The 16,086-nt window shown below is 42.2% G+C and overlaps 1 protein-coding gene across 1 annotated transcript in view; it reads right to left on the reverse strand.

The window, feature by feature from the left end:
* Window positions 1–3,809: 3,809 nt before the first annotated feature.
* Window positions 3,810–16,086, reverse strand: part of CMTM7 (CKLF like MARVEL transmembrane domain containing 7) — a 46,485-nt gene continuing 34,208 nt past the window's right edge. Inside the window, exons 3-5 of the mRNA XM_084619264.1 lie at window positions 11,904–12,002; window positions 10,777–10,858; window positions 3,810–10,448 (exon numbers count right to left, since the gene is read on the reverse strand). Of these exons, the coding sequence (XP_084475390.1) occupies window positions 10,435–10,448; window positions 10,777–10,858; window positions 11,904–12,002 (195 nt within the window). The 3' untranslated portion in view covers window positions 3,810–10,434. The remainder of the gene's footprint in view (window positions 10,449–10,776; window positions 10,859–11,903; window positions 12,003–16,086) is intronic.

The following is a 16,086-nucleotide window of genomic DNA, read 5'->3' on the forward strand; positions in this document are numbered from 1 at the left end:
GACAGAGAGGCATCTTTCTCTCTCAGGCTTTTTTTACTTATTTTTTTGCAAACCATGTGAGCATGGTATAACGACACACCTTTTTGTTCACCATATGCATTGAAATTGGTATAAAGGGTGAAGTGTACCTCAGTTTTTGTATCAGGACTGGAGGGGTGAAACCTGTCTCCACTCAAGTCAATGTGGGCTTGGTTTCCAGATGAACATACCAATCAGAATTCTGTTAGGGATTTCTGGGACAAAAAAATGTCTTGTAAATTTGAAAAGGGTTTAACTTGAGAAAAGTGTGACTGGAACAATTAGCCACAAACACAAGAAACAAGGCACAATAATGTAACGGAAGAGTAACACCTGTGGATTTATAGAAAATGAACGTAACTCAAGTAATGGGAAGGGCAGTGCAGCTTGTTCACAAGTACAAAGTCCATATTACTACTGACATAGTGAGACACAGCAGGGCTTTGTCCCTGAGTAACTCCTATACAGTCAGTGGAGTTATACCAGTATAACAAAGCAGAATATCTAATCTGTGGGCTCACTAGATAATATGCAGGTAGCACCTGTATGCTACGGTTCATCCGTCTGCAGTTCATTGCAGAGGTCAGTTTCTTTAGGGTAGGAAGAGCTTCCTCTTTAGAGCAAGGAGCATGACATGCCACCTACACTCTCATGCAATGCAGCGTGTGCTTCCTTTAACACTGAAGAGTGGACACCAAGCAGATCAATCACATGGGTTTTATTCCTATTGAATTCAAAGGAGCAATTTCTCTTAATCTTTTAGACACATTGAGACACAGCACATCCTGCTTTTCACTATTTTTGTCTGTATGAGATCTTCCCCACTTCTGCAATTAGGCTATCCTTACTTTCTCACCCACCAGCTTGAGACTCTTGGTATGAGACTGTCATGGCCACACACATGTAAAGTAAGTCAGGCCAGGAGATGAAGAGCGGCTTCTGGTGATGGTGGCTAGGGATTCCCTGTCAGCTGAGGCCCACGGGTGTTCTAGTGAGATGATACCAAAGATGAAGAAATGATGATGGTGACCAACCTTGGTGGCTAAGGAGTGTGTGTGTGTCTGTGAAAGAGAAGTTGGTTGTTGGGTCATAGAGGCCTAAAGCCCTCAATATACCGTACGTATAAAATTATTTCTCCCCCTTTTGACTAAATCCATCTCTTGTAAAGTCTATGGCCTTTAATGTTTTGTCTTCCATTAATTTTCAAAAATGTGCTTTGGAAGAATCCTTACGTGAGATTTCTGAGGGAGCCTATGGGAATTAGGGGCACAAATCCCACTGACTTTTGATAGGACTTGTGCTCCTAAATCATGTGGATGTTTGAAATTCTTCCCTCTTCAGCTGCCTGTCCCCTGAGCAAGCCAGGCTTTCTCGGACCAGCTTATTTAGAATAGTCCCATGTATACTCTAATTCAGTCAATATACTAATAAGAATCTTCTTTCTTCCTCCTCAAAGGAGCTGGGCAGTTGTGTGTGTGCTCCAAGCAACCAGAATAGCTTGGGCTTTCCCATTTGAAAAGGATGTTGGCTTTAGGCCTTTTTTGTAGTCTATGCGGCTGCCTCTATTTTGCTGGTAAAGATTGTCAATTAAAGCAATTACCATTTGGTGATGAGAAAGCGAGGTAGTTTTAAGTGCCCTATATTCCTGGACTCTTCTTCTGTTGGCACAAAGGAGCCTTCTGCTCTGTGTGTGATTACCCACCCTCCAAATGTTAGAGGCAGCATGTATGTTGTGTCATATCTGTGTACTGTCAGCCAGCAGAGAAAGCTGCAGCAGAAAAGTTTGCCCACAAGAGGGCAAAAGAACTCCATCAATGAGAATTGCTTGGTATTAACTTTCAAAATCCTCCCCTGCCCCCTTCTAGTTTTACATTAGTTTTGGTTTAACCTCACAGTCCTTCTCTTGGTGAGTGTTGCTAAATGAGCTTACTCGATATTTTACTAGTGCAAACTGATTTCTAACCTGCAACTAATTTCCCAGTATGGCCTCCAGGCCTTTTTAAAAAGAAAGGATCAGATCAATGATTTTCCAGGGATGGTTTTTATCTTCTGCCAGAATTGGATTGGATCAACTTGGGGATAAGACCTCTGATGTCTGTAACTGTTACTGCACTTTCAGTGGTTTCATTTCCCACACTTCAGTAGAAACACAGAGGTTGGCAGAGTCACAATGCACTATCTGACTTTTGTTTGGTACAGTGATACAGCTTTTGCCCTTTTCACCTTGTGACTTGGAAAAATTGCCATGACCATACAGCAGCCCTAATCACAGGGATGATGAGGTCATATGAACTAGTAAATTAGTTGACTGTAGGAGGGAAACAGGACTTGTTCTGCAACAGAAAACACTTTTTTTTTAATTATTAAAATCAAAGTCCCAGTTTGAGGGCTGGAGAAGGGAGAGGAACTTCCTCTTTGGCAGGCAAGGCCTAGTGCTATAGCACTCCTTTAGCTTGGTTTCCGTCACCCTCCCAGCTAGAGTAATGCATAGTAAATAGCAAATCAGATCCAATTCTTTTGGGTATTTATTACAAGATGGGAGAGGGCATTACTCAACAATGACTCCTGTGTTTGTATCAAATATGTGTGCATTGTTGCAGCTGGGGTATGCTTAATAACTGCCATGAAGCCCCTCTCTCAAACTTACCTTAAGTAGAGTACCTGGTTCATAATGTGTTCTGCAGATGGCTTAGCAGTATAGACAGCTGGGTCTGGCACTCAGGTTTCTCACCGAGTATTTAATAACTGGCTAGTCAGCAGCCAGAATTTGTGGCCAGTTACTTCCCATTGTTTGTTTGTCTTTTTAGCATCTATGCATGTGCACTCATGCTTTCTTGAACTGTTTATAAAAGCACAGGCAGGACCTGAAAGTCACCATTGTGTGCAGTTCACTCAGTGCCCATTGTGCAGATAGGACCCAGGTGTGCTTTACCTCTGTATTTTCTAGCCCCATTCAGAATAGGGGGTTGGTTGCTAAAAACACCTGCCTCCTGTCTGCACTCCTAGGGTTACCATATTCGAACATTCAAAAAAGAGATCACTCCACAGGGGGGAATTTACCCCCCCGGCCCTGCCCCCATTCCAGATCCAAATCCCTGCCCCAGCCCCACCTCCTCCCCTGACCATACTGCGTTCCCCCCCCCCCCCAAGCTGCGTGAAACAGTTGTTTTGTGGAGCAAGCACTGGGAGCTAGGGGGAAAAAGCGGGCACTCTCTTGAGTGATCAACATTCACTCTTTCTTGAATGATCAACTCTTCTTTGGGGAAGAATAATGGCAAAATCCCAGACGTTTTTAGATATTTAAAAATTCCTCCCGGACGGCGATTTAAGAACCAAAAAGCTGGACATGTCCGGGAAAATACGGACGTATGGTAACCCTATGCACTCCAGCCTCCTGTGTCGCTTCACTTGTGGTAGAACAACAGTGGGAAGATGGCCCAAAATTCTCAATGCGGACACCTGCATGTTTGTTTCTGAGCTGCAGTTAAGCACCTGCTCTCTTATTTGCTTCAGGCTGGCAACCAAACCAGTGACGTTGCACCGGTGTAACAAGCAACACAGCTGTGTGTCTGCACTTCCCAGTCTGTTTGGATGTAGGTATGCTTTGTGAGGTTGGAGGGCAGCAAAGTGAACACTTCCATTGGCTATCAGGCCCACAGTTCCTGAAGCAGTGGAGTATGGGAAATTTTAGCAAGCCTTTGGGGAGCTCAAGGAAGTGAGGGAGCAGGGGTTTGACTTCCTGGGCAGCTTAACTGGGTTTGAGGTCATACCCTCCACACAGAAGTCAGAAGTGTATTTTGTCCATTTTTATTTATAGTAATACAGCAGCAAAGAAGCAGGTGGAATTATATACACAGGCCAGAAGACAATGAGTGATCCTCAGTTTGAGGTAAGCCCCTCTTACCCTCCCTGCCTGCTATATTAAACCTCATTGTCATTACACTTTATGACAATACCAACTTTTAATAAAGCTTTGACTGCTATGATAAAGTGGATGCAGAGATTTGGCTTCAGGGCCTGTAAGATTCATGTAGCTGAGCAGAGGACGTAATACTGCGATTAAAAAAAACAAACTTCGCTAATTTAGGTCAACTTATATTCCAGGCAGTAGGATTCTTATTCAGTAAAGTTTGAGTCAACAAAAGGATGCTCCTAGCTTAATAGGGTTTGGACCTAACTGTAAAGCTCTCATGTATGACAACCTACTGAACAGCAGGTATGAATGGAGTTCTTTGGCACCCCTATAGCTTTAATTGCCACAACTTTAGCACTGTGCACTTATGTTGGTCATGGTTCATGAAGAAGAAAGCCATGCATGAGTAGACAACCGGTGCTGGTCTAAACTCACATTGGCATAGCTACATCTCGGTGTGAAAAATCCACATGCCTGAGAGCATGTAGCTATGTCAGCCTAACCCCTGCTGTAGACAGCACGAGGTGGATAGAAGAACTCATCTGCCAACCTAGCTACCATCTCTTCGGGCGGTGGATGAACATGCGGTGCTGTAGTAAGTGCCTGCTCTACAGGTGCACAGCTGCCATGCTGTAGCATTTTAAGTGTAGACATAGCCTTAGAATGTCTCTTGCTGGTAGCCAGAGCCTTTAGCTAGGCATACAATATTCAGCTTCTGTTCCAGTATGCTAAGATGTTCTGGATCATTGGTATACTGCTAACAGCAGTTGGTTATGGGAACTCAAGGCTCAAACAGGCCCCTCTCCATGAAAGGCCTACAGGCTTGTTAGCTTCAATGGTGCCAGGCTATGAGACCTGTGTGAAGGCAGATAAAGCTGTACAAAACACAGAAAAGTAGAGGCAATTTGGGCCTTCAGTGGTTCGGCTGTTGCAGCCAAAGAAAATTACTGGCACAATAACAGTAGGAAAAAAGGCAGTGAACCAGTCCACTGCAAAGGTTTTATGCCCCCCCCAAAAAAGTGATGTATTGCACATCCTAAAGAAGAGCAGGTGTACAGAACCACCAGACCCTTTTTGAACTTCATTGCTGGGGTGAAAGGCCCACCACTTGGATCATTACACATATTGAATCTATTTCCCTATGTTAAGTATCCTCATACCTTCTTGTCAACTGTCTAAATGGGCCATCTTGATTATCACTACAACAGTGTTTTTTTCTCCTGCTGATAATAGCTCTTCTTAATTAATTAGCCTCTTTCCGTCTGTATGGCTACTTCCACCTTCTCTGTATGTATAGATATATCTTCTTACTAGGTGTTCCCTTCTATGCATCCGATGAAGTGGGCTGTAGCCCACAAAAGGTTATGCTCTAATAAATTTGTTAGTCTCTAAAGTGCCACAAGTACTCCTGTTCTTATTGATAGACCAGCTTAACCACATAACAGTTCTGTACACTCAGAGCACTTGGGGCCTTTTTTTTTTTTTGGTTGAAGTCCAAAAGTCAACTATTTATCTGAGCTCACCTAAAGAGATTGAAAGCAGAAGCCCACTAATGCATTTTAACTGAACTGATTCTCCCTAGCCATTTCTCCTCTAAGGAAAAGACATTTGAAAGTGAGGAGCACTCCTCACTACTGTGCTATGCTCAAACAATCTTGGCTTTGGCTCAAGTTAGTATTTGTCCCATGAGAAGCTGCACTGGGATGCTGAAAATAAGCCTCCAGGGTCACGTTAGCAGATAAAGTGATGTCAGGGAAAAGGTGAAGCACTGATCTTCCACACCAAAAGTCTGACACTCATGGAAATAAAGGAAATGCACTTTATGCTTCTTGGCAATGGTCAGTCCCTAAGGGTCTGTCTCCACTTAAACTGTTACAGGGGTACCTGCAGTGCGTCAGGGTAGACACTGCCCATGCCAACAGGTGAAGTTCTGTTGCTGAGATATGTAATCCACCTCCCCAAGAGGCAGGAACTAGGTAAGCTGAAAAATTCTTCCATCAACAGAACGCTGGCTACACCAGAGGTTAGGCTGGCCTCAGGGGAGTAGATTCTTTTTTCACCCTTGAGACACATAGCTATGCCAATGTAAGTTGCCACTGCAGACCAGCCCGTAGTAACTGTTAATATCTATGGGTTGTAAGATGCTGCTGTAGTTTACTTCCTGCATTTATGCCACTTCCTGAATTGAAATTAAAGTAACTGCATTGTTTTAAGACACTAAGGAAATGAAGTACAGTATCCCCTGAATTACCCATGGACTTTAGGATCTCTGCTTCTTTACATGGGGGGAAAACCCATATCCACAACACAGCAATGCTCTCATCATATTCTGCTTTTTACAATTCATTAGACCGCTTCCTATGCCTCTCAGTCACCTAGTGTGCAACATGTTTTGTTGTGTGTCCTGTCACAATTGACACACTAATGGCTTTTAGCTATACAACCTGTTCATAGGTAAGTGTTTTCTCAGCGTTGAGACTCAAATCACAAAACTGATTTGAGGCCCTCTGTCCCTCCTCAAAACCAGACCCTTTGCTCATTCCTGGCCCCCTGCACGGTTCCTCTTGCACTTAGGCCTTGTTTGTCCCTGTCTTCCAGAGTCAGGGATGCAGATGCTCTTTTTCCACCCCTAAACAAAATTATAGGGACCCACTTACAGCCACCAGCAAAGAGCGTGGGGGCAATCACTCCTCTCTGACCTCTCCTTCTGCTGGCAGGTTGATGTAGAATCAGGCTCCAGCTCTGCTGCTCCTCCCTTGGGCTGCAGGCAGGAAGTAGATGGCAGTTCACAATTACCCCGGCTGCATAAGAAGGGGAGGTACTGGCTTGAACTCCATGCCCTACCTGCGGTTGGTGTCTGCTTTGATCTTGTGTGGAGCAGTTTCCTTCACTTTCGCCTCCCGACCCTGGCTTCAGTTACTGCACTCCATGGGCCACCATTGAACTTGGGGGTACTGGGAGCCAACACAGGCTCTGAGGTGGGACCTACAACAAAGTGTGGTGAGGGGAGACCTCCACTTGATGAGAGTTCCTGATAGTTCTAAGTGGAAATACAGCCCAGCACCCTGATATGCCTAAGAGGGACAACAGGAGACAGGCACCAAAAGAGCGTGCTAAGCTCTAACCAGAAGAACATTGACAGCAGTGTGTATAAGCCATGCATATTGGGGGGAGGGGGGGCGATTGTCACCTCAAATGATGGTATATACATCTTAGAGCAGGATGCCCCTACTTTACCCAGCTGAGAGTTGCATTATCACCTTGACAGAGCACAAGGCCTGAAGCTCCTTAAGTATAAATGGACCAGGCTGCAGGTTTCCTCCTGTATGGGCTATGGAGACTACAGATCCAAGCATTAAATACTTCATCTTAAGCTATGTGATTCACCTGCAAATTGATGCCACCTTCCTCAGGCTCAGGTTACGATTTATAACATTTTCCTTTGGCTGGCGCAGAATGTATACTCAGAAGGAAAGAGGATGTGAAATATGAAAATAATGGACGAGAGAGGCTAAAAGGAAGCACTTCTCCAGCTCTATCTTGTTGCTCCTTCAGGTGTGCAACAACTTGAAGGCTGTTAATATTTGCTAGCTTCTTTATTACGGTAGTTATGACAGGTGACAGTTAAATGAGACGCCCCTCCTGTGCTCACTTTGGAATTCTGTAGAGAGCAATGTGTTTCAGCGCCCACTGAAAATCCTTCACTCACAGTATTTGTATCAGGTACCATTGTTTGGTAATCGCTGGAATTCTCCTAGCCTTCTTTGCCACAGGCAGCATGCCAACTACACTCGCATAGTGATTTGCTCTTCGAGGCTGCACGTATGACACAGTAATCTGCTGCTCCTCCTCTCAGCCCTTTTCTGAAGAATCTTTCTCAACTGCTTTTGCAGAACATATGCAACCGCTATTTGAAAGGTGCGCAATGAAAAGCTGAACAATTTAAAAGCAATTAAAAGGAGAATTAAGCTGTCACAAACTGCATAGGCATCCTCTAACCACAAAGGCTCATTTTCAAGCCAATATCTTCTGTAAGACAAATGTATCATTCATTTTTAAACGCTTGTATTTGATATTATAGAGCAAATTCACAGCATTTTGTTCTGCATACAGATGCAAGCCAAAGGGAGAGTTTCCATTAGTTCTCCAGAAAACACATTTCAGGCCATCACAGAATGATATCCAGAAATGCTATGACCTTTAGGGTGCATTGAACTCCTAGTTGGGGATTTTTCCAACCTGGGATGTGGGTGGGTGGGGGAGGAGGGGTGTCTGGTGGGGTGGGGATGGCCCATCAATGGCAGTGCAGCACAGGGGTCAGAGACACCACTGCAGTATGGAAGAAAGCCTAGGAAAGATGAATGGACTGCGAGCTGTGGGAACCAGCGTTGTTCTGAGAGATCTCAGCTTTTTGTTAGAATTCTCGGCTCATCGCTGCTTGCCTACAGGTTATTCTGCATGGGTACTATAGTCAGTGAGGATGTGGAAGCTGCATATGTAGGACAGTGTGTAGTTGCCTTTGCTGTGTCAGAAGTCCATTTCCACGGGGCTGGGTGGGGGAAGAGGGCCTGGGGAATGTCATAGTAACTGTGAGCATTCCCCTCACAGGAGGGGAAGAGAAGTAGTATATCACTAATACATACTCACCTTCTGGCCCTGGAAGAAATCTGTCCTTAAACCTCTAGGGCCCAAGTCTAAATCATGGTCAGTGACCAGTCACCAAAAGTTGGGTAAAATTACTCAGGGAGGCTTAGTCAGTGAGCGAGTATCATCACACACAGCATCAGCCCTGATGTTGGCATTTTCAGCAGAGCAGGCAAAGAGAGGCATAGAGAATTAACTCTTCTCAGACTTGCCCGGTACTGGCTGAGGTGTACTGGCAGGGCACAGCAAGGAAGCATGCACCTACTGCATGTGGGCTGTAGATAAATAGGAGACTATGTTCTCCAGAGCAGCAACACTATTCCTAAGCACTTTTTTTTTTTTTAAATTGTGTGAATTTAGACATCCTATCTGCAGTGAACAGAACAAATACCAGACACAGCTGTAAGGCACAAAACGAGGCCAGAGTGGGATGTTGTTAAAAATCTGTAACATTTAAGGCACATTTACCCCTGGCTGTTTCATGAGCCAGATTTACACTGGAATAATTTTCTAATACAAATGTAAAAATTAGGTCAATCACAATTTCATTTACAAACTCAGGAAGAGGAGAGCTCTGCCACACTTCCCCTTTTCTTGAAAAGGGCTCTGGGAGTTTCTGGCTCTGTGGAGATGGACTAGGGAAAGGGTAGGGCGGGGGAGCTCAGGATTTGCTCATCTCCAGAACTGCGGGGGGTGGGGGGGGTGGGAGAGAGAACAGACGGATGAGGGGGACGACAGAGGAAGGCAAGTGCAGAATTAGGTTGCATTAACTGGCACTGTTTCCCTCTTCCTCCTCAGAAACCCCACTTTAGGAGGAATCCAGGAACAGCCCCACTAGACAGTGTCCCTGAAAGAACAGCTCTAACAGAGCAGAGGTAAGGGGTATCCCTACAGATTGAAGGTTATGTAGGAGGAGCAAGATGGTTCTACTCTAGGAGAAATGCATGCATGCACCCACACACACACACTCTCTTCCTCGCCCCCTTCTTTCCCCCCCGGAGAGAATAATTTCTGGGAAACTCACAATTACCCTCTCCATGGGTTATTTCTGTGGAGGGGAGAATGGAAATATGCAAATACATATATATGAGGAGGAAAGCAACAGACTTAGTGCACCACTAAGCATATGTTCTTGCATACCTATTGTACAGTACAGAGAAAAGAGTTTTTGGGGGGGTTATGAATGACTGTATATTAAAAATGTAGGAACAGAATTAATTATTTTGGCATCTAGAAAACTCAGTTTACATTTGAGGTTAGAAGGGAGCATTCACAGTGAGTTGTCCAAGACATGGTTCCTGAAAAAGGATTTTTTGATGCTGGCCGAACAGATGTAAAAAATATCAGTGACAACAAAAGAGAAAGTAAAAGAGAACTTAAGGCAGGTTTCCCAGGCACAGACTGGTGTGAAAGAGTTGCTTTGTTAAAGGAATTATCCTTGAAGATTAATAATCAGAGGTGAATTTGCAGAATTTCCCTTCTGCAAATGCATGGAGGAAATCAGAATTAATCTTTCCATCTTTAAAATCATACAGATCCTAATTAAACAACTCTCCAAAGGAGGTTTGAATATTCTCATTGCATGTAACTGGGAGCCAAAGACCAGCTTACGAGACAGAAAGAGCACTTCTCTAAAGTTCAGAAAAAAAAGATTTTGCCATCAAACTGTTCTGACACCAAATTCTTTGGTTCCAACATTGGTTGTTTCTCTCCTTGCATAAGATGTTCAAGTAAATCTTCAAATCTACTGTATGTAATCCAATCACACAAATGTCAACTCTCTCCTCCTGGCACATGGTGGACCCTCTTCTTTGATATCCCTTTTAGAAAGGCACAAACATCTTGCAGTGGCCAAACAGTCATACAGCTGCATCTTTAAAAAGGAAGTCAGAGTCAGTTTGGTTTGCCACAAACAAATTAATTTATTTGATTAAAAAATATGCAGGAAGCCACTATGAACTCTTTTGGGGGGTATGAGGACATGGAGTATTCACTGATTATTACATGTAGGTTATGTTGTTGTTATTGTTAGCTGTTAATAAGTTACTGTGTCAATTGACCATGCTAAAGTACTGTGTTGTAAATATATTGAGCTACATCATACAGAACATTAATAAATTCTTCCATACAAACTCTGCCATGGAAAATATAAATATTCCATTTGTGAAGTATTCTGCCTAGTTTTAACATTTGATTCTTACCTGTTGACTGAGTAATACATGAGATCTTGTAGGATAACCAAATGCTCAAAGCGCAAAGGAATGTAGCTAAGAAACCAAACGTCTGTTAAAAGAAACGGTATATGTAAAAAGAAAGCATGTTCACTTATCTACACTGCAGAGCATCCCATGCATTCAAATTCCATAATTATTTATTCATTGATGGGGAAATTCCCCCCACTGTGCCTGCATGAAGCATCTGAATCATTTATGCCCACAAATTAGAGTTTACGAAGGCTTTAAATGGTACATAGATCTCATGCAGGATCTCTGTACATGGGCGACTTTCACCCTGTGCACCCAAAAGTGTGCTGAATGCTAATACCTCCCAAAACAAACAACAATCTCCCTCTTTTTTTCTTTGCTGCTTGTAGCTTGATTCATTTTTAAGATTTCTTAAATGTGTGTAAATGTAAATAATTTACTCAAGGGAAAGCTGAGTCAAAGAGATGAGTTGTACAGTTAGACCCAGAGCCTCAAAAATATTTAAGAACCTAAATACCTCTGAGGATCTGGGCTTTGGTGGAGTGAGTTTCACAGTCTAAATCCCGTTCCCATCAAAATTCAATTTCCCATATATAGGCACCTCCCCCAATCAATCCCTATGGAAGTTCATGACTGGGGAGGCAGAGGTGACTTCAGAGGTAGCTAGGGCCAATCCCATGGTGGGCTTTAGTTCTCATGACACAGACCTTGAACTGGACTCTGTTAAGTAGGGAGCAAATGCAAAGAGCAGAGCACTGGGATGCTGTGCTCATGATAAGTTTTGTTGCTAAACTGACAAACTGCCTTGTTTTGTAGTGAAGTAAAGTTACTTAATCCTTCACCAAAACCCATTGGTTCTTTGTGTTTTGCAGCAGCTAGAGCCTTGTGTTTTACCTCTTTAACATGTCTAATCTCCCCCAATGTAGGGAACTGGAATCCCACAGTAATCAATTTTCTTTTGTGTAGTTATGGTATGTTAATTGAAACAAGCCAAAAAGATAGTACACCCATGGAGACCAAACAAGACAGGATTGTAAAGAAAATAAAGCTGAAAGCAGTAAATTCCTAATGTAGAGTAACAAAGTGTCAGGACTAGTAAACACTTATCTAACGAACAGCCTTACCGCTCCAGCTACGAGTCCTGCTGAACTATAGCTCTTTGACGTTGCCACAATAGAGGCAATGAGAAGCAGGAGTGTACCAATTAAATAATGGAGAAGTTCCTGAAAATACAAACATAGCACTGTTTAGAAGGGAAACATATCAGAAAAGCATTTAAACAAACCAACAAGCAGGTAGACAAAAGGCAGGCAGGCTGGCTGGCTGTGGTAGCATGTTTCAGAGCAGCTCAGTGGGGAGAAGGAAACAGAATTAGATTTCAGGATGTGGTTGGTCAGGTGTGTAGGGGTAAACAGAAGAACATGCTTCACCCCCCCCCCCATGACAGTAAGGTCTTTAACAGAGCTAAATTTTGCTTGATCTACTCGCAACTTACCACAAACACAACAGGACATAGGACAGGACCCACAAAACCAGACACCCACCCCACAAAAAAACAAGTTTCCTCATATCTAATGTCAAGTCTCCAAAGAACCTCTCAAGCAGAGTGTACATTGTATGTGGCAGAAGAGCAGCTAAATGATAGAGCTAGTTGAAACATTTTTTATGACCGTCTTTCTCCCCCCAAAACTCAGTTTTGTCAGAATTGAAGCATTTTGCAGGAAAATTTCTATGGCATTTTAGATGGAGAAAAATTAAAACAAATTGTTTCACCTTTCTCACTATGAAGAACGTCAAAACATTTCATTTTGGTAAGGTACAATGATTTGTTTTAACTCTACTGTTTCAATTAATTTCGTTTAGGCTTTTATATTATATTAAATATTCATTTTATAATAATATAAAGACAATATATTTTATCATATATATACTTATGGTTTATATTATAATATTTTGACATTATCTAGACAATTAGACATGATCAAAACAAAATGTTGTGATAATTTTGAACCTACATTTATCAGAATTATTTTTTTGCTGGAAATTTCAGCTTTTCATTCAAATTCAGAACAAAAACAACATTTAAGAAATGTTAGAATTTCCCACAGAATGGAAGTTCCAGTTTCTCTTTACACTCTTCTCAAGCCCTGAACATATGTGAAATCTCATTCACTTCACAAACACAGAAACACACTCTCCCTCCCAGCTCTGCTCTCTATATCAGTACTGCAAACTGTCATGCTGCTATTTGTGCCTTTTCTTCCTTCTTCAATTATATCTTTGCTTCTCTGAACTCCCGATGACTATTTATGAGTTCTGTGGCGCAGAAGTGGATTCTTTTTGGTGATTGGAACATGTATAACTGTATTTTGGAGGGAAATTCTTCTTGTTTAGGAGTCTCTCCCTTCCTGGCTGAAGGAACTAAATCATGTTCGGGAAACTGCAGCCAACAAAATCTAATATGCTTCCCCCCACACACAATTTTTTAAACAAAAGGCTAAGATATGAAAATTCATACAGTCTTTTAATCAGGTGATCTATGTGCAATAGAACATGATATCTTGAGAGGACACTGGTTATAATGAGAGATAAGCAAAAGTGACAATATTTGGATCAGGATTTTAAGCACTTCCCATGTATGAAGGGTTTCAATCCAGGAGTTTGGTTTGGTTCATTGTAAAAACATTGGGCCTCTTGCAAGATTTGGATGTCGATCTGGATTTTAAATCCCCATGAAGTTTGGGGGCTATACAGATCCAGAATTTAGGTTCAGGTCTTTCTGTAATCAATACTGAGAGACAGAGAAATTAAACATGAACTTCAGCCTACACTTTCAAAATTCTTTTTATTTTTTACCAGTCAAAAAACTTTTACCAGTCAGTTCTGGGTACTCAACTGGTGACTGACGCAGCTGGTTTTCAGAAAAGGAATTCTCAGCACTTTCAAAAGAATCAGGCTCCTTTAAGGTGTCTCAAATTGGTCACTCACAAATTGCGTCACCCAAAGTCACTAGTCACTTTTGAGCATTTAGGTTGAACTGGTCTCTCATACAAGCCACACCTCTAACATTTATCTTTAGGCAAAATCAGAAGAGGCCTGAATAGTTGGGAGGTGCACTTTTTTTGGAGGGGGGGGGGAGCGATTGCAATTGTAAATATATTCTTTAATAAAAAGGGGGGAAGATGTAAAATTAATGCTGATCTACAGTAAGAAAGGAGTATGTGCACATTCCTTAATCTGACATCAATCCAGTGAATTATGTATACAGTTTGCATTAAAAACAGTCTAACGCCTTCTTTAATTTCCTGGCAGGACCTTCCCCCTTTTAATTCATTCTGAGACAGATTAATATGTCATTAGGCATAATGACAGCATGTTGTAACAGAATGGCAAGATCTAGGATCTCACACAAGGATGCGGGACTCATCTGTTGATTGACCTGCTAGTGAGAGTTAGAGCCCTGTGTAAAGCTGCTAAGTAAGTTCTGCTGACTCACTGCAGTTTGTACAGTGTGTTAATTCCACAAGGATATAAGAGGAGGACATGACCCTCTGCCATGGGAAACCAAGAGATGAGACAGGAACATCCTACAGGAAATCCTAGGAAATCCTAGGAAATCCCACAACCCTGGGATGGGGTGTGGTGGGATGGAAAGTTGAGGGCTATATTTGACTTGGTACAGCATGGTAGACTCTTTGGAATATGGTGGAGTACATGAATTCTAATTCAACGATGAGGTAGTGTAACTAGTTCCTAGTCATGCAGTTGTAACATAATTTCCCCAAATCCCCATTACTCTGTATCTTCTCCAATTGCTAACACCTGTGCAAAGTGGATGGAAAATGCTACCATTCTGATCTGATGGTATTTTGCACCAATTTTTCACAATCGGATCAGCAGTGAAGAATCAGGCCTGTAACTGTCCAATGTAATGAACATGAGAGGAAAGATGCAATTGCCACATCTACGAAGATTTAGCCCTGGTCTACACTAGTGGGGGGATCGATCTAAGTTACGCAACTTCAGCTACGTGAATAACGTAGCTGAAGACGACGTACTTAGATCGACTCACTGTGGTGCCTTCACCGCGGTAAGTCGACTGCTGCCGCTCCCCCGTCAACTCCACCTGCACCTCTCGCGCAGCTGGAGTACAGGAGTAAACGGGAGAGTGCTCAGGGATCGCTGCCCGCTGATCCGGCAGGTAGTGAAGACATACCCTAATAAAAGTTATATCAAAGTAGAAACAGGCTAAATACTTTGAAAGAAACTTGAAGACTTGTCTAGATTTTCTCCAGAAATTAACATTATAAGAATGCAAGATCCCTTTGTAATTCTTATTATACAGACTCAAAGGGCCTAATTCTCATGTGGGGTAACAGCAGATATACATTTAACTTAGCATTTCAATGGATACCCAACAATCTCCCAGAAGCCTTGCCTATATTTAACAATAGATCTAAGAATTCCTAATAGGACTGTTTTCACATAAGTGTTATGTTATTATATGTAGTCACCAAATAATCACAACTGTGGTATTTAGCTTTGTGTTTTGTTTGCATTTATCTGCAATTTGTGGAGTTTGAAAACCAAAGTGACGTATAACATTGACTGTAGACTCCACTAGATAATGGGTGAAATCCTGGCTCCACTGAAGTCAGTGAAAAAATTGCCACTGATTTCAATTTCATCAGCTATTCAGTGTCAGCCACTATGTGTAATACAAGCTTACAGCTTTTTCCTGTTTGCATTAACCAAGTACAAAATATCAGGTTATAATCAGAGTTCAACATGAGCCCCAGCTACAAAATTCAAATCTGAATTTTGGCTATCTTATAATATGCAGTCATATGGATCCAAGATTTGATCAGTTATTAAGGTTGTGTCCATCTGGAAAATTCAGATTTCAAACATCTTGTAAACATGAGGATCTGCAGACCTGAGGTTTTGGATGTGGCTCATGATTGCTACAGACTGGTGACCCATTCATTTGTTATGCTACATTTCATAAACACAGCAATTCCTGATAAAACAACAACAAATAATAATGAATCTGCACCAACACCCAAGAGTACATTACTTTGGGGGAGGAAAAGAGTGTAACATAACACATCAGTAGTATGGAGGATTTTGAAGGAAAAAGAGAATGGTTAGAGGGAAATAAAGCAAAGAGGAAAATAGAAGAAAACTAGTGAAAGGGAATGATGGCATAGGAAATAATCCCATGGAATAGCTGTATTTCTGATGTTAAGCTTTCCTTCTCCCATAGCTGCAGGCATATCAGTAGAGCTGGTCAGACGCTGTCACAAC

Source organism: Lepidochelys olivacea (assembly GCF_965140295.1).
Source record: "Lepidochelys olivacea isolate rLepOli2 genome assembly, chromosome: 2".
Lineage (NCBI taxonomy): Eukaryota > Metazoa > Chordata > Testudines > Cheloniidae > Lepidochelys > Lepidochelys olivacea.